Source organism: Silene latifolia, chromosome 5, assembly GCF_048544455.1.
Source record: "Silene latifolia isolate original U9 population chromosome 5, ASM4854445v1, whole genome shotgun sequence".
Classification (NCBI taxonomy): Eukaryota; Viridiplantae; Streptophyta; class Magnoliopsida; order Caryophyllales; family Caryophyllaceae; genus Silene; species Silene latifolia.
In genome coordinates, this window is record NC_133530.1 from 49,996,481 (window position 1) to 50,022,695 (window position 26,215).

At 36.9% G+C, this 26,215-nt stretch overlaps 1 protein-coding gene across 7 annotated transcripts; it reads left to right on the top strand.

Annotated features, from left to right (window-relative positions):
- The first annotated feature begins 14,433 nt into the window (after nucleotides 1-14,433).
- On the top strand, nucleotides 14,434-25,010 carry LOC141657383 (potassium transporter 4-like). Of its 7 annotated transcripts, XM_074464605.1 has the most exons (11): nucleotides 14,434-14,719; nucleotides 15,097-15,186; nucleotides 15,801-15,893; nucleotides 17,181-17,290; nucleotides 17,643-18,356; nucleotides 18,822-18,902; nucleotides 19,128-19,192; nucleotides 19,296-20,394; nucleotides 21,272-21,285; nucleotides 23,417-23,520; nucleotides 24,386-25,010. In XM_074464605.1, the coding sequence occupies exons 8-11, from the start codon at nucleotides 20,223-20,225 to the stop codon at nucleotides 24,489-24,491; spliced, it is 396 nt and encodes a 131-aa protein (XP_074320706.1). In that variant the 5' UTR covers nucleotides 14,434-14,719; nucleotides 15,097-15,186; nucleotides 15,801-15,893; nucleotides 17,181-17,290; nucleotides 17,643-18,356; nucleotides 18,822-18,902; nucleotides 19,128-19,192; nucleotides 19,296-20,222; the 3' UTR covers nucleotides 24,492-25,010. The 7 variants fall into 7 exon arrangements, 3 of the variants coding, with proteins under 3 accessions (XP_074320706.1, XP_074320708.1, XP_074320707.1); XM_074464607.1 differs by having other exon boundaries at nucleotides 14,435-14,719; nucleotides 18,822-20,394; nucleotides 24,360-25,010; XM_074464606.1 differs by having other exon boundaries at nucleotides 14,435-14,719; nucleotides 18,822-20,394; nucleotides 24,473-25,007.
- The last annotated feature ends 1,205 nt before the right edge of the window (nucleotides 25,011-26,215 follow it).

The window sequence follows — 26,215 nt, forward strand, 5'->3', positions numbered from 1 at the left end:
TGATCGTATGAAAAGCTTGGTAGAATCGCATGCTTAACTATAGTATAATGTTGAGTTATAAAGTTGCATAGATTATGTTGCGATATGATATAGCATGCGGGTAGCATATTCGAATGAGCATGACTCGATCGAGTGGGTCTGACTCGATCGAGTGGGTATTTGACGTTTTTGCAACCAGAATCGTGTTTTTGGGCACTCGATCGAGTACCTCGGGCACTCGATCGAGTAGGGGGTCACTCGATCGAGTAGCATGGCTACTCGGTCGAGTATGTTAGAGGTCAGAAGGTCTGTTTGGGTTCTGAGGTCGAGGCACTCGATCGAGTATGTTGGGCACTCGATCGAGTAGCCTCTTACTCGATCGAGTAGGTTTGGGCACTCGATCGAGTGTGTTCTGGGCAGCCTGTTTTCGTGTTTTGAGGTTTTAGTGCGTATGTTTATGTCTACCCTTTCTTATATAGTTTCAAGATGCCGCCCAAGAGAAACGCTTATTATGCGAGAGCTGAGACCATGAACATAGATGATGTTGTTAAGATGTTGGAGCATCAAGATGCTCTTACAGAGGCCTTAAAGAAAGTGGGAAAGGAAAAGGAGGTTGATCACTCTAAGATCAGTCTCTACATAGCGAGGTTCAACCCAAAAGAGTACACGGGAATCGGGGAACCAAACCTTCTTGACAACTGGCATCGTGAGATGGAGAACATACTAGACCTGGTTCACTGTCCTGATGAGATGAGAGTAGAACAAGCTGCGTTCTACCTGAGGGAAGCAGCTGGCAAGTGGTGGGATACGGTGAAGGTGAGTGCTAGGGAGATGTATGCAAACCAGGGCTTACCTGCTATACCTTGGGAAGAGTTTCGGAGGGCTATGAGGAAAGAGTTTGTACCGGAGCATGTGAGGAGTAAGCTGAGGGAAGAGTTTGATGGGTTTAAGATGACATCTGATATGTCAGTTTCTGAGTACTCCAAGCAGTTTAATGAGAAGTCCAGGTATGCTGAGGATATGGGTTTGAGTGAGGAGAACCTGCCGCTGAGGTTTGAGAGAGGGTTGACACCCAAGATTATGGATAAGTTACCCGTGGGAGTCCTTACCGATGTTAAGGAAGCTTATGAGAGGGTTGGGAGAGCTGAGAGGTTAGTGGAGATGGCTCAAGAGAGAGTGAGTGTGAAAAGAAAGGCTGAGAGTGAGGGTGGTGGCCAATCTAGTCATAATAAAAGCAACCACACCCAAGCTAGAGGGTTTTTTTCTGGGTCAGGATTCAGTGCTGGGGCTTCTTTTGGGGGTGGCCGTGTGAGTGGTAGCGGTAGTTGGGGAATGACCTGCTATGGCTGTGGCGGTGTAGGCCACAAGAGACATGAGTGCACGAGTGCACCGGGAGCTTTTCAGGGATCGGCTCGGGGGAGCTATTTTCAGGGACCTGCACAGAGTTATGCGAGTAATAGACCGTCTGGGTCATGGTCTAACCGGGAAGCGAGCTATCGGGGTGGAGGTAACCGCAATGGCGGTAATTCTTATCAGAAACCAGCTACGAACAACAACAACAACCAGGGGTCGGGTGCTAAGCCGACCACATCGGCCCAAGATCTTGTCCGGGAGGTGGACAGAAGACCGATGGAAAGTGTTCATGATGGACAAGAAAGCAGCTGAGGAGGATGCACATGTTATCACTGGTACTTTTCTTGTTGACGGTGTTCATACCTTTGTTTTGTTTGATTCGGGGGCGTCTCAGTCGTTTGTATCTTCGAGTCATGTTAAACGGTTGGGTTTGAGGGTATATGAGTCTGTAAGTGAGAAAGTTTTTATACCTTCGGGTGAGTCTGTATCATGTGGGAGGTTGTTTAGAGATGTGTCTATGATAGTTGGGCAAGTTGATCTACCTGTAGACTTGCTAGAGTTTCCTTTTGACGGTTTTGAGATGATAGTCGGGATGGATTGGTTGGGAAATTATAAAGCTAAGATAGACTGTCATCAAAAGAAAGTGTCTTTGAGAGGGCCTAAGGGTGTTAGTGTGTCTTTATCGTGGGTTTCTAGTCAAACCCAAAGTTAAGTTGATTGCAGCTGTCACCTTGAAGTCTTATCTGAGGAAGGGATGCCCTTTGATCTTGTGCCATGTGAGAGATGACCGGATAGAGAGTCCGACAGTTGATCAGATACCAGTGGTGAGAGAGTTTGCAGATGTTTTTCCAGAGGAGATTCCGGGGTTGCCACCGAAGAGGGAGATAGATTTCACCGTTGAGTTGAAACCGGGGACAGAGCCAATCTCTAAGGCAACGTACCGGATGGGTCCTAAAGAGATGGCGGAGCTCAGGAAACAGTTAGATGATCTGATAGAGAAGGGATACATTAGACCTAGTGTATCGCCGTGGGGAGCACCAGTTCTTTTCGTGAAGAAGAAAGATGGGAGTTTGAGGTTGTGCATAGATTACAGAGAGCTGAATCGAGTGACAGTGAAGAACAAGTATCCTTTGCCAAGGATAGATGACCTGTTTGATCAGTTGAGTGGTGCATCAGTCTTTTCTAAGATTGATTTGAGGTCGGGGTACCATCAGGTGAATATTAGAGAGGTGGACATACCGAAGACAGCTTTCACGTCAAGGTATGGCCATTATTAGTATGTGGTGATGCCGTTTGGGTTATCTAATGCACCAGATGTGTTTATGGACTTGATGAACAGAATCTCCAGACATTTTTTGGACAAGTTCGTGATGGTGTTTATCGACGACATCTTAGTCTACTCCAAGACTAAGGAGGAGCATGAGGAGCATCTGAGGATTGTGTTGCACAATTTGAGGGAGCATGAGTTATATGCTAAGCTATCCAAGTGTGAGTTCTGGTTAGAGAAAGTTGCTTTTCTGGGGCATGTGATCTCTAAGGAGGGAGTAGCTGTGGATCCGGCAAAGATTGAGGCAGTGACAAAGTGGGAAGCACCAAAGAATGTTGCTGAGATCAGGAGTTTCTTGGGTTTAGCTGGATATTACAGACGGTTCGTGAAAGATTTCTCCAAGATAGCTAGACCTATGACAGCTTTGATGAGAAAAGAGAACAGGTTTCGTTGGGATGAGAGTTGTGAGACGGCGTTCCAAACATTAAAGGAGTGTTTGACCACAGCTCCTATCTTAGCATTGCCTGAAGGGATCGAGAACTTTGAGGTTTATACAGATGCCTCAAAGAATGGGTTGGGATGTGTGTTGATGCAGAACGGTAAGGTGATTGCCTATGCTTCTAGGCAATTGAAGCCGTATGAGGAGAACTACCCTACACATGATCTAGAGTTAGGTGCAGTGGTGTTTGCTCTCAAGATATGGAGACATTACCTTTATGGGGCGACCTTTAAGGTATTTTCGGATCACAAGAGTCTCAAGTACATCTTCACTCAAAAGGAGTTGAACATGAGACAGAGAAGGTGGATGGAGCTGATTGGCGATTATGACATGGATATTATCTACCATGAAGGGAAAGCCAATGTTGTTGCAGATGCTTTGAGTAGGAAGAGTGTACATTCCTTGTGTACAGCTCTATCTTTGATGAGGTTGAGAGATGAGGTGGGGTAGTTTGGGATACATATGATACAGAGAGGGGATGCTGTGGGAGATTTGACAGTGCAGCCTGATCTTTATGATGATATTCGAGGTAAACAGGCTTTGGATCCTAAGATGATTGAGTGGAGAGCTGGAGTAGAGAAAGGGACAGTGTCTCAATTCTCTATTCATACAGATGGTAGTTTGAGGTTCGATGGTAGGTGGTGTGTCCCTAATGATGAGGAGCTGAAAAAGACAATCATGACAGAGGCACATTGTACACCGTATTCAGTACATCCAGGTGGTGACAAGCTATACAAGGATTTGAAGAACACATTTTGGTGGCCTGGGATGAAGAAAGAAACAACTGAGTTTGTGGCCCGTTGTTTGACATGCCAGAGAGTTAAAGGGGAACAACGACGACCACAAGGTAAGATTCAGTCCTTAGAGGTACCTGAGTGGAAGTGGGATTCATTTCTATGGATTTTATCGTGGGTTTGCCAAAGAGTCAACAGGGTAACAACATGATATGGGTGATAGTGGATCGACTGACCAAGTCAGCTCACTTTGTGCCAATGAAAGATACATGGACTAAAGCACAATTAGCTATGGCTTATCGGAAGAATGTGTTAAAGTTATATGGAGTCCCTAAGGACATAGTGTCTGACAGAGATGCGAGATTTATCTCAAGGTTTTGGAAAGAGTTGCAGGAATCTTTGGGAACAACTTTGAAGATGAGTACAACTTTTCATCATGCGACAGATGGTCAGACTGAGAGAACAATCAAAACTCTTGAGGATATGTTACGAGCTTGTGTGATGGACTTTGGTGGTAGCTGGGAATAGAGGTTGGATTTGATAGAGTTTTCTTACAACAACAGCTACCACACTAGTATTGGCATGGCACCGTTTGAGGCTTTATATGGGAGGAGATGCAGGAGTCCGATTTGTTGGGACGACAGTGCTGAGGCAGTGGTTCTAGGACCAGAGATGGTACATGAGATGGTTGAACAGATAAAGATGATCAGGGAACGGATGAGAGCAGCTCAGGATAGGCAAAAGAGTTATGCAGATCTACATCGCCGGGATATAGAGTTTCAGGTTGGGGATAAGGTTCTTCTGAAAGTGTCTCCTATGCGTGGGGTTATGAGATTTGGGAAGAAAGGCAAGCTGAGTCAGAAGTTCATCGGGCCTTATGAGATCTTAGAGCGAGTTGGGGAGGTTGCATATCGTCTGGCTTTACCGGCTGCGTTAGAGAGAGTGCATAATGTGTTTCATGTATCGCAGCTGCGGAAGTATGTGAGTGACCCATCACATGTGTTAGAGGCAGAGAGCTTAGAGCTAGATGAGTCTTTATTATATCTTGAGGTACCTAAGCAGATTCTTGACCGGAAGGTTAGGAAGACTAGGAGTGGTGAGATAGTTTTGCTTAAGATCCTTTGGTCTAACCACGAGACTGAGGAAGCTACATGGGAGGCAGAGGAGGCCATGAGAGAGCGTTACCCTTTCCTTTTTGATCAGGTATGTATGGTTACGGGGACGTAACCTTGTTTCTTTTAGGGGGGTAGGAGATGATCGCAAAGAGTTTTTAAGAGTTTTTATACCCTTTTTATGTTGTGTCGGTATGGTTGTCGTCGTTGAGTCGGGTTGAGTTTGGGTTATTAACATATTTTATGCTGAGTTTTGTTTTGGTTGTTGAGTCGGGAGTGCGTAGTGTGTGTCTTTGTTTTGTTGTGGTTTGAACTTCGGGGACGAAGTTCTTTTTAAGGAGGGAAGAGTGTAATACTACGTATTTATGAGTCTCTGGGTACTCTATCGAGTAGGCCTTACTCTGTCGAGTAAGGTCGAGTTGCCGATTAAAATAGTTTCTGACCTGTTGGGTACTCGATCGAGTAACGGGGATACTCGATCGAGTAAGGGGGCACTCGATCGAGTACCTTGGCTACTCGATTGAGTAGCCGGTTTACGGGGGCTGTTTTCTCGGGTTTTGTTAATAATGCGATTAGAGTATATAATACTTCCGTCATTGTTCTTTAAACACTTTTTAAAACCTAATCACTGTGAGAAGAGAAATCAAACTACGTCATTCGCTTTAATCGCATTGTTGGCAAATCCCGGAGCTTGGAAGGTCGGATTCTACCTTTCTTTATACCGTTGTGATCCTTACGTCGAGGTTAAGACCTATATACCGTTTTTATAGCATTTCATTAAAGTTGGTTAAACCCTAATTTGGGGATTTGGGGGTTTTGTTGTTTGTATGTTTGGTAGTGATTATATGTTTGTATGTTAGGAGGAGGATTCGTAGAGGAAGCGTTTTGATATCAGCTGTGAGATCGTCTGATTGTGTTGTGCTTTCCAGGTAGGGTTTCCCTACTCAGTATTAATTATATAATATGTGGTGATTGTCTTTGTAGTTAGTGATTGTTGATTAATTCAGACGGTTGTTGATGTTGTATTGTGATTGCTGATTGTTTGTCTCTGGTTCTCGAGATGCGTTCTCGGCTGAGTGGAGTGACTTGCGGGAGTGGCTTCACGCCCTAGTTTCAACCTTCGTGGAACCCGCCACGGAAGGGGATGTGCACATTAATGGGACAGGGTTATCGCTCGGTATGATGAGCGGGGATTTGGTGGGTACGGCTGCGGTCCCCCCGTGGCTGGTCCAGTGGGATCGGTGACGGAGATTGATTGGAGTGGGTGATTGTGTGTGATTGTTTGAGTTTGTGTTGTTTCTTATCTTGTTGGTTTTATAAATTGTGTGATTAGTCGACCCCGTTTAATGTTTTAAAAACTGTGGTGATCCATTCGGGGATGGTGAGCAGTTATTGAGCAGGTATGAGTCGAGTTACTGGGATAGCTGGGATGTGCCACGGTCTGATGATAGAAGTCTTCCGCTGTAGCTAGTAGTTTAATAAACATTTCAGTTAGTTCAGTAGACATTTGGTTTGAGAACATGTACTCGTATTTTGGTTTTGGTTTTGAGATTGTAACCTTTCGCTAAAGTATTTCTATTTAAACGTTGTTTCATTATTGTTTATTTGATTATCATTGCCTCGGGTAACCGAGATGGTAACATCCTTATACCTGGGTGGTCCTGGTAAGGCACTTGGAGTATGGGGGTGTTACACACTCAGCCAAGGACGCACCCCGAAGATAACATACAGTTATACTGTAAACACAGTAACTTTACCAACAACCACAAAATCAGAAACTAATACGATAATTATTAAATATCAACAATACCAAAAACATCAAACCAATCATGCCATGTAATTAATACCGAGTAGGGAAACTCTACCTGGAAAGCAAACACCACAACAGACGATCAAGCAGCAAATTCAGAATCTCTCCTCAACGAATCCTCCTCCTATACATACATACATACATACATACATACATACATACATACATACATACATACATACATACATACATACATACATACATACATACATACATACATACATACATACATACATACATACATACATACATACATACATACATACATACAATCATATAGCTACCAAAACCCCCAAATCACCCAAATCACCTAATTAGGGTTTAACCAACTTTAACAAAATGATATGAAAACTATATGTAGAACTTATCCCACGACGCAAGGATCACAAAGGTATAAAGAACGATGAAAACCGACACTTCTAGCTCCGGGATTTGCTAATAATGCGATGAGATTAAGCAACGTAACTTGAAACTTCTCCTTGTTTGTGATTTAGGTTTGTAAAAGTGTTTTAGGAAAAGATGACGAAAGAATATATATTAATCCGCATTATTAACAAACCCGTCGCAAATCACCCGTTAACCAACTTATTCGATCGAGTAAGTCATTTACTCGATCGAGTAACCCTTACTCGATCGAGTGCCAAGCTTACTCAATCGAGTAGCCATCAGGTAGACTACTGTTTTGTGTAAAACCATACTTACTCGACAGAGTAAGCCCCACTCGATAGAGTACCGTAAGACTCATAAAACCGTAGTATTACATTCACAACCAACACATTTACTAAGAGTTCTAACTTTAAGTTCAAAGTCGGTTTTCACTTTTATCATAAACTACTTGAACATATCAAACACTATATAAAATGACAAAATAATGGATACAAAACCCATTGCGTGAATCATCTCAAAAGAAGAGGCAAAAACAGCGTTCTCATGATGCTCCTGAACTTTTAACTACCCCCAATTAAAAATAAAAATATATTGAAATATAAAAGTTAGAGAAAATGAACATATATGAAAAAGTAATCAAAGAGATGAATCAAAATAAAAAATAACGAGGTGAACATATATATTATGACCAAACACATAGCCATAACGAAATATTAACAAGAGGTTTAATAAGTAGAATGCGTAATTTCCAATAAGCTAATTATTGAAAAATAACCACGCACTCCAAGTGCGTAGAGAATTAACAAATCAAAGTAGCACAAAACCTCTTTGAATTATCCATCGACAAACAATGGATTAAACAACGAGTTATAAAAATTCTCGCTCCGTTTCTAAATTCACAAAGGACAAGAATTAACATTGGATGCAAGAAACAAACAAATAACTCGAATTGATGGAGGAGGATGTCATTTGGCTCGAAAATAACATGAACCAAATTTATAGTATCTCCATACTATTCTCTTGCCGACACTAAGTTAGACATATTAAACAATATCACACATTTGTACTCATAGTAAGAAAAAAAAACTTAGACCATTAACAATCGATCGGGAGACATTAGCGCCAACAGGCACTCTTTTCCCGTCTCGATAAATTTTGAGACTTTTATGAAGGATTGAGTGTATTAACTATGAACTATTGAGAGTTTTCTATTTTTTCTAATCCCAGAATCGGATGGCAAACAAATCGCCATGGGAAAAAAACTTTTACGTCAGCCAATCGCGTGTTTAAAAATCATTTCACATAAGATAAATAAAACACGGTGTCAATCCTCAAATACTCCGGGTCAAGACACACAGTCATGTACCCTACGTCAAAACGAATCTGATTTACACATTAGTCTCACGCTATATACACAAGCTGTAAGACATGTCTCAAAACTAGTTAATAGGTCTACATACAAAAGAACACAATTTTGCATGCATAAAGTTTACTATATTTGAACAAATACTGGTAAAGAAAAACAAAATCTCATTATCCTACTCATTAGAAAAATATTTAACCTCGATCATATAATAATAATCATAATTTCTCAAATCGTGATTTTAATAAGATACTAAATCTTATCACTGTAGTGATCAAAGTTCAAACCGCTTTACTATGGTGAACAAATCACCAAAAACACTTGTTGTCATACACAAATATATAGATTAAGGCATAATTACTAATTAAATTCCTAAAATCTCTTCATTTATATTGTTTGTTCGAAAATTTCGCTAAGCTCATAATCATCACAAACGCTATAAACGAAAAATTTCAAAAAATTTAATTAACTCTTTAAATGAAACGAATTCATTAACCTATAGTAAAAAACTAAACAAATTAGTCATTCACCCTTATAAATACCGCTAAAAAAATTAGCATGTACAATAATATTACTTAGATATTATACAAACACTATGCAAAACAAATGTGCACGTTGTTAAAATTTTAAAAAAATTGATCATAACACATATGATAGTTTTAATGAGTTATTGATACAAAACTAAGATGTATTTAATTCTTTCTCATCTCTCATGTAAAACGAATATACATGTACAAGTATATCACGAAGATATAAAAAACTTGATCATAACAAATATGATAGTTTTAATGAGTTATTGATACAGAACTAATAAGTATTCAACTATTTTTGTGACCCGTGAAATTCACGGGTTAATCCGTCTTAGGATTTGTCTATCCACAAGGCGACCCTAAGTGTTCAATTCCAAAGCAATGGCGTGTAGGTTAATTTCTACGTACATAGCACATTAATACTACACTGGTGCGAGTAGATAATAATCTCACTTTTTCGATGACACTAATGCGATTCAAGCCGAAATAGGTATATCTTCTAATTCAAGTTTAATTTTTATCAATCTTGTCGTTGCCATTGTTTACCTTTTAGTATCGTTGTTTGTAAATTTTGTGATATTATGATTTACTCGCATTAGTGTTCGAAAGTAAGATGGAAGAAGAGTAAAGAAATATGGAAGTTAACATTTTTTACTCTTCTTCCATCCTACTTTCTTTCACTTCCATGTTTATCCTATAAAGTGTGGATCAAACATTGTTCAACCGTAAACATTCACAATTACGGAGTATTTATTTATTCAACAACTTAATCCTTGCACTTATCCAACAACCAACATCTCATTTATATAAAAACTTATAGATATAATTTATAACCTACCTTAACAAAATGTAAATGTTAGGCGCATCAACTATGTAAAACATTAAACTTCATAGAGCTTGATTGGATGACATAAGACTAAATTGCATTATTCCGCCCAATTTGGCTACCGATCTTCCCACTGCACAATAGAGAGCATCAGTCAATAAATCTACATTAAAGATGGTAAAAGAATTTACCTAACAAAATTTACAAACAATTATACTAAAAGGTAAATAATGGCAACGACAAGATTGATAAAAATTGAACTAAATTTGAATTAGAAAATATACCTATCTCGGCTTGAATCGCATTAGTTTCATCGGACCCAATTTCCAAGGGTGATAGTCTTCCCGTTTTAAGGGTTATACCATAAACGTAGGATTCTCGCACAGAAGAAGCATATACAGTCGAATGGAATTTATATGTTAAAATGCATCAGGTAAGAAACAATGAATCATTCGACCCTAAAAATATGCAATTATCAAATCTCTATAAAATTATAAAACAAAAACATGCAAATTAAATGAGAGATTAATCAATCAATAAATAAATTAAAAATATACTCCTAATTTCATATAAGATGAAATCTCGAAATTCACAAATGATGGAAGCAATAGAAGTTCATGCATGTTATAATCATTGTTAAATATACAAATCTAACTATAGGTAGTTAGGGAGATTACTCCCTATGATGATGCTTATTGTCAATTCCCACAAAGTGCAGGTAGATACAATAGAATGGGTTGGCTGATGGATTTTTTATGATAATAAATAGAGTGGTAGGCATACATATATGAAAGTATGAAACTGTCCAAATTAAACGACTGAATTCATTCATATTTGATGGCAGTAATAAATAGCAGTAACAATTTTCCTTGAAGAATATGAAAAGTAGAGGAAGAGTAAGAGGGATAAGCGGTGAGAAGGTGAACTGGCTGTTAAGCATGTTTATGAATTACAGGTAGGCTAAATCTTTCGCTGTCACGTGGATTAAAAAGGCTGGTTTGTCTAGCCAGCAATTTCAGCAAATGTGAAGAAGAAAATGAGAATTGAAGTAGTAGCATGTATGCTAGCCGTGTATGGAATCGACTACATTCCACTCATTGCATATGTATCACTTCATACAAAAGCAGCTAATATTCTTAAGGAACCCAACGGTATTAAACTATCATGCATCCAATTAAGAATTCTTCATCTGTTCACATTGAATGTTATCCGATTGTTTCCTTTTGGATAAAATTAATACAATAAACAGTAACAGTAGTAGCAGCAGCAACAACCATAACACTAGCTAATATTCTGCTTAGTTATTTGAGGAAAAGTGGTAAGTTTTAGTAGTGAAAATTGTAGGTTCGGGGACTTACCATGATTATACGGGAACAATTCATAGACCGCGAGGTGTAGTACTAAATCAATCGCACCAAAAACCTGCAAAAGTCGGATTAAATCATAACTCTGAATATACGGAAACAAATTGAATCAAGTATTAGCTTCACCGGAACACAAACACACTATATATATAAATTTAAAACGTATACATAGACGCCAATATAGCAACAAAAAAGCAAATAGAAATGCAGGTTTGAAGGACTAAGATGAAGTTACCGGAAGCGTAGATCGCAGCAATCAGAGTTAGATAGAAGTCGGAGTTAAATACGGAAATTGTAACAAAGCATTCATTCATAAACATTGATTGCCATTGATAGCCACATTTTGGGTGAGAAACGTATGAAGATCATAAGCCAAGTGATAATTGATATAGTAATTTAATCATTCATGAATATTGATTAATTGATCATTCATAAACATTGATTTCTGTCAATGAATTAAAATATTTTTTATTGAATTTGGAGAAACGCTTCATGGGTTGAGGAAGATGAATGGTAATTTTTTTTTTTTTTTCATTTTTGTCGTCTAATTGTATAGAAGAGAAACCCTCAATTCCAAATCGCCTTTCTCATTAAAAATAATAAAAGGCTAATTAACTAAAAGTAATTAATAAGTGTGATAAATGATGATCAAAATTCTACACGCTCACAGACTGGGTATTACTTTACCGTCTATGACTATCAAAATGTTTGATAATGTTTGATTTTTGTTCTCTAAAAGCCATATAGCTATGCCACATAGGATTTTCAAATCATCCCTTAACTAACCTTTTTATATTATTGTATAGATTCTTTCTCATCTCTCATGTAAAATGAATTTACATGTACAAGTATATCACGAAGATATAAATATTTTCGTAAAACAAATTTACGGTAACTATTATATCACAAAGATATAAGTCTTGTATGTAAGTAATAAAATCTCATGAACAACAAATGTCAATAAGATATTTATTTTCTCTATGTAAATGTAAAACAAATTTACACAATTTTCACAAGATAAAATAAACAAAACAGATTCATATAGTCTAACTTTATCTTGTAAAACAGAATATAGAGATAATTATGAGTAGCATATACTAAATTGAACAAAGAATCGATCACTTGTATTTCTCATACCCATAAATTTGCTAGCCAAACTGCCCAGAACATAAAAATCACTAAGACATTTTAAAAGGTTACATACAAGGAGAAATTTTACGTAATTTATAATATATCACTTAGGGGTTGTTTGGTTACCCACTAAAAAACACAGGAAGTACAATCCATGTGAATTGAAAAATGGATAACTTGTTTGGTTACCCCAATTCACATGAATTGGAACTTCCCATGAATTCTAATTCCTCCATAATAGAGGAAGTTGCTTACCTAGGTCCCCCTAGGTAAGTGGGAATGCCTACATGAATTGCAATTCCTACATCTTTCACTTCCTAGGCAATGGAAATTCCTGTATATAACCAAACGACTCCTTAGATATTTATCATTTACACGTAAAATAACTTTTTATGAAACACAATCATAAAATATTAAAATTATATCACGAAAGATATCATTACCCACATTAAACAAATTTACACGGTCGATATACACAGTATATGAAACATATTCATATACCTATAAGTTGGCTAAACTAATTAGCATTCAATTATTCATATGAAACATATTTATAACATATCCCTCTCATTGCTTTATATGAAACATATTCATATAGTATTGGGTATAACTAAAATCACTGAGATATGTAGTTATTCATATAAAACACATTCATATAATCCACGCACTTTGTTTTACGTGAAACGAACATATCACTTACGCAAATAAGAAATTATTTGTATTATTACTCAAAAATTATGTGTGACATGTGAAGTAAAATCTCAGACCCACAAACTTATTATACGCTTCAAGTATAATATACCCATGAACATATGCGCATCAAAACAAATTACTTATATGCACAAAAGAAATGTGTGATTCGTAAGAAAAAATATCATGGAAACAATTTTACTAACGGTATAACAATAAAAAGGTCAAAAAGAGTATAATAAATTGGCCCATAATAGATTAACAGAATATTTACATATGTTTCTTAAACTGATATTACCTCTTTCCATCTTCCCTTCTTACAATCTCAATACTAATCTTATCTCTCAGAATTCTTATTCTTGAATAGCCCTTCTTCACACAGAAGATAAATATATATAAGGCCATGGCTAATCGACAAATGTTATCTCTACAAAAGAGAAATATTTCTAGATATGCTCAAAAACAGATCACCATTACTAATGAAAACAGTCCAACGAAGAATCATGACACATAGTCTCGTCATTAGTATCGAGTCCTTCGGTAAGCGTGAGTTTCAGGCGTGTGACCACACATGTCATCGAAATGGGATCGTTCCCTAATCGGATTGCCCATAACAACCCATTTAACAAGATCATACGCATGTGAATCTCGATGATAGAAACTCGTAACTTGATCCGTAAATAGCCATGTGCTCTCTACCACATAGATCACATGGCTATTTACGGATCAACGAATAAGCGAGTCGTCAAGTAATACCACTCTGTAAATTGAAAAAAACAGATTTCTTTATGCGACATACGCATGCCAGTTTTACTCTACTTGTATGCCCAAATCAAATAATTATGAGGGAGGAGATAGCCACTTTGGCCATGGGAGATGGAATTCTAAAAGCATATCAGGGAGAAACAAACTGGAGAAAGCATGCGATATATACAGGAAACAATATGCATGTATGATGACAAAGTCAATTATCATATGCTAAAAACAATACACGGCTTAATGATGTAGAGACACATCCTACACATTTAGACATGATATAAATTTGAGGAATAAAACAAATAATCGAAGGGATAGTAGCAAAACACATTTGCTCTGATACCACTGAAGGATAATAAGGATTAAACTTTATGCGGAAGCGATCATATCGTTGTGCTCGCTAACTGCCCGCTACTATATATCGTACCTCCGGCGGCTACTAGAGTCCCGGAATATGTCCACGCCCTAAATCCCAAGTCCCATATTGATGGTGGACTTATCAACTAGAAAAGTATGTTTGTATGTGTATTTTTGTGTGTACAATCCATACCATTCACATTACCTCTACTTATATATACCCTCATATGGGAGCTACAAGGAGGATTAAATCACATTTGAATGACTAATTAATAGTGATTTATTAGTATGTTAATGAGAGCAATTAATTGGATTGAATGTGACCGTTACGTGACCGGACAAAATTCAATACTAATCAACTGTAATATATTCATGAAGTGAGCTGCTTAGGATAGTGGATGAGTGCTTAAAAAGTTTCCCCTTTCTCTTTCTCAAATTAACCCTCCCCAACCCCTCACCAAATTATCTGTTCTCAACCATGCATTTCTCTCTTTTACTGTTGCTGCGTGTTTTAAGCCATGCATTTCTCTCTTTTATTGATGTCGCGTCTTCATTCTCATGGTGAGTTCCCTTCAACTTTCCCCTCCTCTCTTTGCTTTTGGTGGATCAGTAGCCGTTGGGCTGTTTCGTTGTTTGTCGTCTTATTTTTCCAATTTCTTAAACATTTGCATGTCGAGATGTAGATTTGCATGTGGGGAAGCCATCATCACTATTTAAAATTTTGGGTTTTGTGGATGCGTTACTGTACCCGTCTGCTCTATCAATTTCTTCTTATTCAATTTACATCTATTTGGACCAATCCTAGAAGAAATCACCCAAACAAAGTTAATTATTTTTATTAGTTTGATTCTTACAATTTTATGATTCAGTTGGGGTGATTCAATTTACATCTATTTTTCTTATTAAATTTACATCAATTTACAATTTTTTTGTTACAGTTGCGGTGGATGTGTTACAGTTGTTGTTGTTGAAGATGGCGGGAGCCAGTGCCTTCGATGCCGGACGCATTTTAGTTAACAAATGATTAGGTATTCCTTTGATACTCTAATAATAATTAGTACTAATTAACGCTGTAGAGAGTGTGATGTTTTTGTTTGTTTTTTTTTATATACACAAGTGCTAATCGTGATTTCAGCTAGCATGCCTTTTGATTTCCATGTTTTGTTTGAATTGTATGGTTGAAGTTAGTGCTTGTTTCCATTCTTGGTGTCTTATCTGTTGATAATTCACCAATACGCTGTTTTTATTACTACTAATAATTATAATTATGCATATTTATCTGACTATTTTACAGACTGAATTCACTTGGGTTAATTGTTTCATTATTCTATACCCGAGGTTTGCATGAACCGATGCCATCAATGCTGGAAGTAGTCATAAACAAATATGCGTTAATCAAAAGGCTTTTTTTCTACGACCCTTCATTCGGTCCTCTCAAAGAAGTCAGAATTGGTGTTTTAGTCTTATAACCTGTTCTTTCTTGTAGTTTTTGCCCTTTTTTGGTCGTTGGCTGGATATTGGAGGTAGGGATAGGCCCCAATGAAGCCAATGAATACTTTGGAAGTTTAGGTTCTATGATTATTAGTTGGGCTTTGTAATTTTATTTCGGGCAATTATCGATAAAAATCGGGGATTATTGTAGGTCAAATCATTGGAAAGTGAAAAGATAGGAGATTAGCAGCAAAAACTTGTGCATGTTGTGAATTCAGGGTAGATCTTCTCGTTCAACCCTTTGGTAATTATCTTTATTTAAGTTTTACGTCTTTATCATGCCGATTGTTTCTTTGGTGGTGTTTTAGTCTGAATTTGAAGCATAGTATGAATTTGAAGTTGAGTTTGCTTTATTGACATTGAAATTTACGGTCATCCGAGGTATTCCCATCTTGAGAAATATTGCAATGTTCATAATCTATTATACCCATGTGACCTTAGTCGGTATCTAATTTTCATCCTCCGTGAATAAGAGCCACAAGGCTATATGCTATTTGTTCACATTACTCATGATTTAGTCAGTTTAGCCATTTCCTTTCAAACGAGAAAGGGAAATGTTAGCATTAAGCCCTCAGTGATTAATGATCAATGGATTTATATGTATTGAATGTGTTCATAGTTAAGCCAAAACCTTGTGATTGACTAAGATATCATACACAAATTATAATAAATACTAATTAAACTGTTATAAAATCTCAATTCTAGCCAAATTAGGCACAAATAATTTGTCAAAGAAAATAATGACTAGGTGTTCAGATGTGGTCTATAATCATAAATTGCTCCAATGAAAAACAAAATTATGACTGCTGAAGATTATAGAAAGATGGATACTGTAAATTGCGCCGGTTTTAATTGCATTTTTTCGTCACTTATTATAGCTGGTTCTTGATGTGTGTACTTATGCAGTTTGTTTTTTGTGTGGCAGAGTATAATTAGTATCATTTATCAGTCTTCTGCCAACAATGGACATGTTTTTCTTAGCAACAACATTAATATAATGAGTCAGATATGTAATTATTGCTGCCTTGTATTGCTGTCATAGTGTCTTGATTTCCAATCCTTAATCAGTTTTTTTGACGAGTCCTGATTAATTAAGGCTTAAAATACAACAACAACAACAACATCAGAGCCTTAATCCCAAAATGATTTGGGGTCGGCTGACATGAATCATCCTTTCGAACCGTCCATGGGTGAACGCACGCCTCAAAATGCGAATAAAAAGGGAAGATAAAAAAACAAAAGGGAGAACGAAAATGTAATGAAAAGTTAAGGTGAACTTAGGGGTTTTAAAATCGAATTCCGTCTTTCTTTTATAAAAACTTAAAATTTAAATCGAGAGAAAAGGTTAAAACGATTTTTAAAAACCGAAATAGAGTTAAGGATCCGGAATGAATCAGGTAAAATCTATAAGAAAGTGGTTGTTGAAAAAGTGTGTAATAAAGGAGAGAAAAATAAATAAATTAATTTCTTTAAATTAAGGCTTAAAATACGATGGATAATTTTATTTTGTGATTATATGTTGAAATATTAGGTGGGTTGTTGAAGTTAAGGAAGCATCAGGAACATTGTAGGAAAATGAGAAATATCAACTTCAAATTGATTTCCCTAAACATTATCCTACAGAAGCTTCTACCTTCCCAGGTCCTTTTCTTAACCTTTTTTAAGCATATATACTCCTCCGTTCGAAGTATTTGTTTACCTTTTCTCCTTTTTCTTTTTAGCTGAGGAATGTTTTGTTTTAATCAAAGGAAAACAAATGATTGAGACGAAGGTAGTATATGTTAACTACTCCATATAGGGGAAATGCAATCTTATTGTTATTTTGTATTACTGATGATCACCTTATATGATGATGGATAGCAAACTTAGACACACTTATTTGACATAGGTAGCTTTTAGTGAACAAGAAAGTTGACAAACTTTACACACGATAATAATTTGAATCAAAGCAGTGGTACTAATTTGTATATTGCTGCTATTTATTCGTGTGTAGGTTTATAGGTTTGATGCATGATAAGGTGGTCTACGCATCAGCCAGGCAGGCAGGGTACTGCAATTTTGGATCGATTCTTAGTTGCCACATTCATGCAGGTCTTGTGTAGCACGATTATTATAGGTAATGAAGTAATACATTAAGAACCTAGCTCGAAACATTCAGCATAATAGTACCGTTTCTTCTGATGTTTATATTGAATTTCTAACGTAGATCTGCTTTGATAAAAAGGACTTTAGATGCTTCTGAATGGGGGTAGTTGTGAACTTGTGATTGTATTCCTTACTCTTTTCATAAGGTTTGTTTATTTAATTATGAACTTTGGTAGGTCATAGATTTTCCTTTTATATTTTTTGGAGAATTCGTAAACCATATGGTTATATGGAAAATGAGCCATATATTCTTATGGTGAGTTGGCCCTTGTCGTTTAGTTGTATGCCAATTAATAGCTATATGTCTTGTTGTTGCCAACCTATATAGTGCATAAAGGGGCATGCGAAGGGGTAGGGGAAGTAAGTGGAGGATGAGGCTTTTTTAGCCAACCATCCATTCATTTATTTGGGAGCACTTTTAACAGTACTTTTTGTTATTCAAAACAGGTTTCATATTTGTTATGTTTTGAAATCAAGGATGTTGAAGTAGAGATCACAGATGCCAATGAAACAATAACTAGCTAGGTTAAAGATTTCATGGAGATTTATCTATCAAGAAGAAGTTGGCAGTTTATTATTTGGTTGTTTTATATGTTTGCTTTTAGAAAACTATTTGCAATTAGTTTTAGAAAACACCGCAATTGATTTTAGAAAGTGTTTGTGAAGATTGGTTAATGCTAGAGTTGTATTGGTTTTAGAAAACAGTTGTAGAAATTAACTATTCTGCTTTTGAAACAATTTTAGGAAGCATCTGTTTTGGCTAGCTTGAGATCTATCAATAAGAGGTTGGCGGTGTTCAGTGTTTTTGGCTGTGATGGTTAAGATCATGTCTTGTATGAGACCATTTATGTACAACCAAGCTATTAACTCGATTTTAAATGGCTTATATAACATGAAAAGAATCTGTTGTGTGTAGTTTGTTTACAACTGTCTCATTTGAGTATATCCTTTCAGTTTGCTTTGAGCGTAGGGTTTGGTGATAGATATACTCTTTATTGTTTCCTATTGTTTTCTATATATTTTCCAGGTTTGCTTGTAGTTTTTGTGTTGTGGGAATTGAAGGACATTTTTGAAGTAAATTTAAAAGAGCAGCGTCTCAGACAGCCAGGTAGCTTATACTTTTTCGGAACTTTCACTACTTTTGTCAAGTATTGTTTGAATTAGGTTCTATCACTCAGCATTAATATACAACTTAAATTGTATTGGGTCTGTTAATGTGTATGTTAAACCACATTCTTAAGTAGCGTTTTTACGATTGATCCGCGTTATGTGATTTGTCACGTAACACAACTTAGCTTCTTAATGACCTCGCTTTTTTCTATCGATGGTTTAGTATTGAATGTCAGATGAAATAACGGCGACTGAAAATGGTGAAAGCCTATGGAAGCTTAATTATATGTGAGTTGTGCTATTAGTTGCTCGGTCTTTGAATCACTGTAATGTTGTTTTCTCACTGAGTTTGTGTTTTTCTTGATACTCAGTTGTCTCATATTTTATGCAGGTTCGTGTGATTAGTTCATTTATGCTAATATCTGATGTTTCTCAATACTTATATGTTATTTCCTTGAAGACGCTCTAGGGAAAGAGAGAACCAAAAAACCAGTTGTTTTATATTTTACAACCTGCTTAACCACTGTGGAGTATTACTCACAAAGACTGCTTACTCCTCTTCTGAAGTAGTTCATTATTTTTAGTTTCCTGAGAATTTTAATTTCACGTGAGATCTAGCACTGTTGTTTTATTTTTGAAATGATGGAACAAAAAGGAAAAGATCCATTTAACTATTTGTATATATCATATTCTGAATTAGCAATGACTCAACGTTATTGGACAATTTTCATCACGGTCTTCAAATCTTGTACTTGCCCACCTTTCTGAGTCTGAGGCACTTGAGCCTGGGATAACATTATCTTGCGATATTTCATTGTTCAGCTGCCTTGTAGAGTAAAAGTGATGCATGCTATTGTATCTTGCTGATAAGTTCGTGGATTCCTTTGATGCATGGCTTAGAAGCTTTCATGGATAACTATCTCAAGCAATTTATTATTAGCATATCAAAGTGTTGGTGTTGTTTATGGGGACTTAAGCACATTGCCACTATATGTTTATATAAGAACATTAATGGAGAATCGAAAGAATTATCTGACTAAGCATGTAGTGTTTGGCGCATTTTCGTTGATTTTCTATACTATCACTCTAATTCCGTTGCTGAAGTATGTCTGTATTGTATTGAGTGCAGATGATAATGGGGAAGGCTGGATGCTATCATTGTCTTCTAATTGAATTATTTCACTTTATTAACTTGATTTATTTTACAGAGTTTTTTTTTCTATGTAATCGTTTTAGATGGAACATTCGCTCTTTACTCTCTGCTCTGCAAACATGCAGAATTTAGCTTATTCTCAATTTACTAGTTGCTGCTGATGAGATGTCTACGTATAAGTATGGCCACTCAGGGTCTATTGCTTCTACTGCTCCACTAAAGCGATTCCTTGAGAAACAGAAGCAGCCGCGGGCACGCCGGGCAACCTTATTATTATTGGTGTTGTTCGGAGCAAGCATGGTCATTGGTGAGGGTGTGTTGACACCTTCTATTTCAGGTGCTTCCGATAAAAGCTTTCCTTGCATGTATGTATTTTCCTATATTTAAAATTTCGTTGTTGTTTCAGTAACACCAGAACTAAAATTGCGAAATTGCACTCATGACAAGTAAATGAGTTCAAAGAAGCATCTTCTTAGTTTCCCTTATCTTAATGTTCATAGAAATAATACCACCTGAGTTGTAAAATCTAGCCGACTGCCTTGCCACTTCCCCTTTGCGGGGTAAAGGGGTTCAAAACTTCAAATGTTCTTGGTTTTACCTCTCTCAATGTTATGTCAAACCCGTGATGAGAAACACCACTTCACATTATATAAGAAGCGAAGACAGTTACCATTAGCATGTAATTGTTATTGTTTTATTAATCACAATTCACAATTACCAATTTCAGGTATTTAAAGTTTTTATCTTTGTTTAGTCAGCTGTTATCCCTTATGTAATATGTCTCATCAAGTGGACTGCATGATTCTATAAATTTTTAATTATTTTTTATTTTATTTTATTTTATTCAGAATGAATGTCTTAGGTAGGCATTGTGTAACAAGGTGCTTAAGATGTTGGCAGCCTGTCAGCTGATGTATTCCCTTCCGGGGATTATATCCCATTCCTGTAATATTTTCCAATGATATTTTTTTCTCCCGAATGGGGATAGTTTTTAAGGGAATAATAAATCTTAGGATAAGAACATAGAGGAAAGAAGTGGTAACGAAGGGTGGGAATGAGAAAGAGGGGTCAATGGTTCCTACTTCCTAATGGAGAACGGTATAGAAGACGGATTAGATAAATGGGAACCTCTATTTTTGTACTTGCTGATGATTGATGAATCGCTATTGTTTTGTAATCGTACATTCTCATAGTGTTTTTCTCTATTGTTGCAGAATTCCTTCATAAGGTATGACTCGCTCTCTTCATAAATTAGGAATACCCCAGCCTACACAGTATTAACCATATCTCTAGCAATTAGAAAATATCCTAATTGATTATGTGAATATTGTAATTAAAGGAATTCCATATTGTGTAAATTATTTTCTTACCTTAGTTAATAATATATGTAAACTATAAATACCTTGTAATCCTCATTATGTCAATACACAATTCTTCATAAACACCAAAGTCTTATATGGTATCAAAAGGATCTCATCGATCCGCCCTAAAACTCAAACCTAAACGACCCTCCTTCAAACGCCAGTCCTCATCTTCTTCGTTCCTCTCCACCATCGACATGGCAAGCAACCCAAACAACGATGATATCATTGTTCCAAACCCTCATGAAACCACAAAAGCTCTAACCTCGCTAAATCTGAATCACTGCGTTAAACTAAACGCTCTCAACTATACCGCATGGCGGTTTCAATTAACCAACATCCTCTTCGGTTTTAGCCTCCTCGACTTTGTCACCGGAACCGAAGCACCACCTGCCCAAACCATCACCACCGACGCTAATGTCGAACAACCAAATCCGTCCTATTTGACATGACTCAAACAGGACGGACTCATTCTCGGGGCCCTCATGGGTACCCTCTCCACCGCCCTACAACCATTAATCGTACGGGCAAAAATCGCTAAAGAGGCATGGGACATCCTTGCCAACACCTATGCCAACCCCTCGAGGGCGCACATAATGCAACTCAAAAACCGATTCGAATCTATTGTCAAAACCACGGATCAAACCATCACCGACTACATGAACTCGATAAAAGTTTGTGTCGATCAACTTGCCCTTATGGGCAAAATACTTGATCCCGAAGACATCATAGATAGGGTCCTAAAAGGACTCGACTATGAAACCTATAAATCTGTCATTAACACTGTTCGGGGTCGCGATACACCGATTACTTTCGAAGCCCTTCATGAACAGTTATTAAATCCACCAATAACCAAAACCATTATGCTCCATCAGCTAACCCGGCTCATCGACACACCAACCAAAACCGTACCACCACCCGTTAGCAACCCGCCACCTATTACCCACAACCCACGTCCACCTATCAGCCACCAACTCACCAAAACCCACCCATTAACCCTCCTGTTTCTCGTCCCTTTAAAGGCCGATGCCAATGGTGTCGAGAAACAGGCCACGTTATCGCAAATTGTCCTTTGTTCAGGAAGTTGTTTCCGACTATAGTCTTCCTTGAACCAAACTATAGGCAGCATCATACACCACCAACGCAAGCTCACCTCGCCAACTATGGCAATCCCGCTCCCAACCCCAATTTCTTACTCGACAGTGGAGCATCACACCACCTCACACATGATTTAGACAACCTTACTTTTCACTCTCTTTATGACGGCTTTGACTACCTAATCATTGGCGATGGCTCCGCACTTCCTATCGCAAATACATGTTCTTTTATAATGCATAACCTTCGTTTTAATAATGTCCTTCATGTTCCCAAAATTTCTCGCAACATAATTTCGATTTCTCAATTGTGCCGAGATAATAAAGCCTATGTAGTTTTTACTAATAATTGTTTTTTTGTGAAGGACCTCCAAACCCAGAAGACCCTTCTCCAGGGCCAAGCCAACCAGGGGGTGTATGAGTGGCGTCCATCGTCTGTCGTCAACCACGCCGCCGTCCAAAATAGAGGAACCACGCCGATTTCGTGGCACCATAAGTTAGGGCATCCTACATATGATGTACTCAAACTTATCAATAAAATTTCTTCTTTATGCATTAAGAATTACGACCACTGTCATGCTTGCTGTATCTCTAAAAGTAAAAACTACCATTCTCTATTTCAACGTTAACATCCAACGCACCCCTCGACTTAATTTTTTCGGACCTATGGACTAGCCTAGTCTTATCTCGTGACCACTACAAATACTAAGTAATATTTGTAGACCATTTCACTAAATATGTTTGGCTATATCCTTTAAAACGAAAATCCGAAACCACTCAAAATTTTACGCAACAATTCTTGCAGATATATACTATATAGCAGCCATTTTTTTTACATGTGCATATATTAATCATTTCATCCTCCTACAGATCTTAATTGTTCTGTTTTGACTCTTGAATGTAGTCCAAATATCTTGAAGGTGTTCCATTAATCACCGTGTTCATTCATCCCTCAATGATTGAGATGTTGGATGCATCTGTTGATGATGCTATTGAACGTAATAGCTAGTAAATGTCCATTTTTGCTATTAAATTAATCTTAATGACGCATCTAGTTTCTTGAAATATATATTTTCATCATTCATGGAAGGCAATTTTCAGTAGCTTAACCACTCTTAGGAAAGATGATTAACAGGCTAATCTATAAATGTGTGTGAGTGCGTTGTTTTAATTATTTTTTTCTGTGTTTTGTTGGTATTGGGAGGATTCGACATGCTTGTAGTTTGATTTGGCCGCCTGGGTTTTGAGTATGCTCGTATTTTGAATGCCTAAAGGCTATCTTAGTGACTGAGTCGTGTGATTCCGATGACATTCCACTCTGTTAAGATGAATCTTTAGTTCGATAATCTATGTTGGCGCTCTCAATTTGTAAGGGGATAGTTTATGGTCTAACACTCTAACTATTTATGCCTTCAAATAAGGAAGTAGCGTCTTGTGTCTCTTTAGTCGGTAGAATCCATCCTGGGCTGCCCTGTCCAAACCTGCTACTGCTAAGTTGAATGTTATTAAGCACGGATAGAAGATAGATAGCTCTATAGAGTTTACATTTCTAAGAAATACCTCTATTTTGAAGCTGAATAGGTGTTTTGCCGGGACAATATGCTGTTTTTGGTTTCACACTTTCCCTTAAGTTACAGTTTGATTTGCATGATAACTTTTGCCTTCAGTGACTGGTAACTGCATCTTCATAACACCTATTAATGTGTATGATATTGCAATTACTGTAGCAATTTATTGCTATCAGTGATCTGAGTCAGTATACATACACCCCAAATCGCTTTGTAAAAGTTCTAGCAAAATTATGAACAATTTGTTTGGGAACATGGCACTAACATTAGAGAATTTAGATTCTTGTTTTGTTTTCTGAGTGCAGTCATAAATTAAGAAGCTTTATAGTAAAAAGAGCACTACATTTGAGCGTTTTCTCCAAAAAAACTGATAAGAAGTGTAACTTTCACAGGAAAAGGAGAGAAGAATGATGAAATAGCTGAAGGTGTCAAACTCAACCGCCTGATTACAAAAAAAAGTTTTCACGTACTAGGTATAGCTCTAATATAGGATTCTCATGCTTTTTCTCCACCATACAACATGTTGAAAGTGGAAACATAATCTATTGAATGCGACAAAACTAAATAGCTTGTGTTGCCTTTATCCTTCCTTTAACGTCTGATAGCTCTCTCGCTTAATTATTGATATTTCACTCGTTTTATATTTAAGACACAATTAAACTAACGACTTCGATAGAGAGGTTATATATTACCATATTATAATGAATAGATCAAATTATACGACGGGATTGAATAGTTAAGGTTACTTCGTTATACGGCAGAACTATAAGAATTCATCTTGTGATGATATGATGACACAATCTATGATTATCAGGAAGAGCATTTACTTTGCTTATTATAATTGCACGTTTTTTTTATCATATTTTCCAAGTTGATAAGAATACCACATTTTTACTTTAAATTCAGTTTTGTATATAATTTCTACGGAGTATAAAGATTTCAAATATTGAACGACAATTCAAATTATGTTGACTAGAGTCAAGGATGTTATGAAAATTATTCCTAAAATATTTACCGATCGATGTAGGAGTTGGAGAAGATGAAAGGTAGCTGAGGAATTAATCGTTGATCGCATTTGAGATGGTCTCATAGTTGAGGGGAATGGTTTCACGGTTGAGAATACTGTTTCATACAATGCTCGCCGGCTGATTTTATGCACTTACTTGGTTTTGAGCTCTTGTTATACTTCTTTTTTTCTTATTGTTCATACTTCATAAGTTCATAGCCTCGTACCAAGGCTTCAATATTCTTAATATATACTCCGTAATTGATCAGGAATGCAATTGAATATTTATCTACTTTGGTGTTTCAGATGACGTGTTTTTTACCGATCAAGGCAATTGGTTTCCACCGACTTACTTCCAGTTAGTATTGCACCAAATTGGGGGTACCGCGCCCTATAGGGTGCGGTGCAACAACTAGTAATGGTTAAAAATCGATGAATTCCATAAAACCGAACTAGTTAAGCATGATTGTTTAGTGGGGTGATTTGGCATTATTTTTATTGCATTTCCATTATTATATAATTGTTATATTATTATGAATTTGATTTATTTAATTATTGCAAGTATTTTGTACCTAGTGTCGCCTAGTTACTTTAATCGGTTTTACCCTTAATGAAAGGAAAATCGATTGTTTTGTAATTAATTGCGATTTCGTATCGCCGGTCTGTATTTATAATTGATTCATTTTTATTATATCAAATGTATAATAGGATATTTATATGTACTCATTTGATTTTTACGAACACCGGTGGATTCCTAAAGACGGTGCCAATCGGAAAGAGTTTCGATGAAGTCCGGAAGTTTCATTTTTGGAAGGTGTTTCAATGAAGATTCAAGGAACCAAGGAGTTGGTTTCCGAATTTTTAATAATCTAGTTTATTAGGTTACCTAGGTGGTCATAGTAGGAATTTATGTTTTTAAATTTTTATACTTGCTTACATTCATGCCAAGTCGCCGCGTCATGCATTTTATTTTTCCGCCACTGTCAATTCATAGTTATTCACAATTCACCGGCTTAGTTCACTTACAGGTAATTAATAACTAAATTGACAAGACCTCTCACATATTTAAAATTGAGATTAGCCTTACCAATTAGTAGCACCTATGAATCCTTTGTTCATTAGGGGGCGC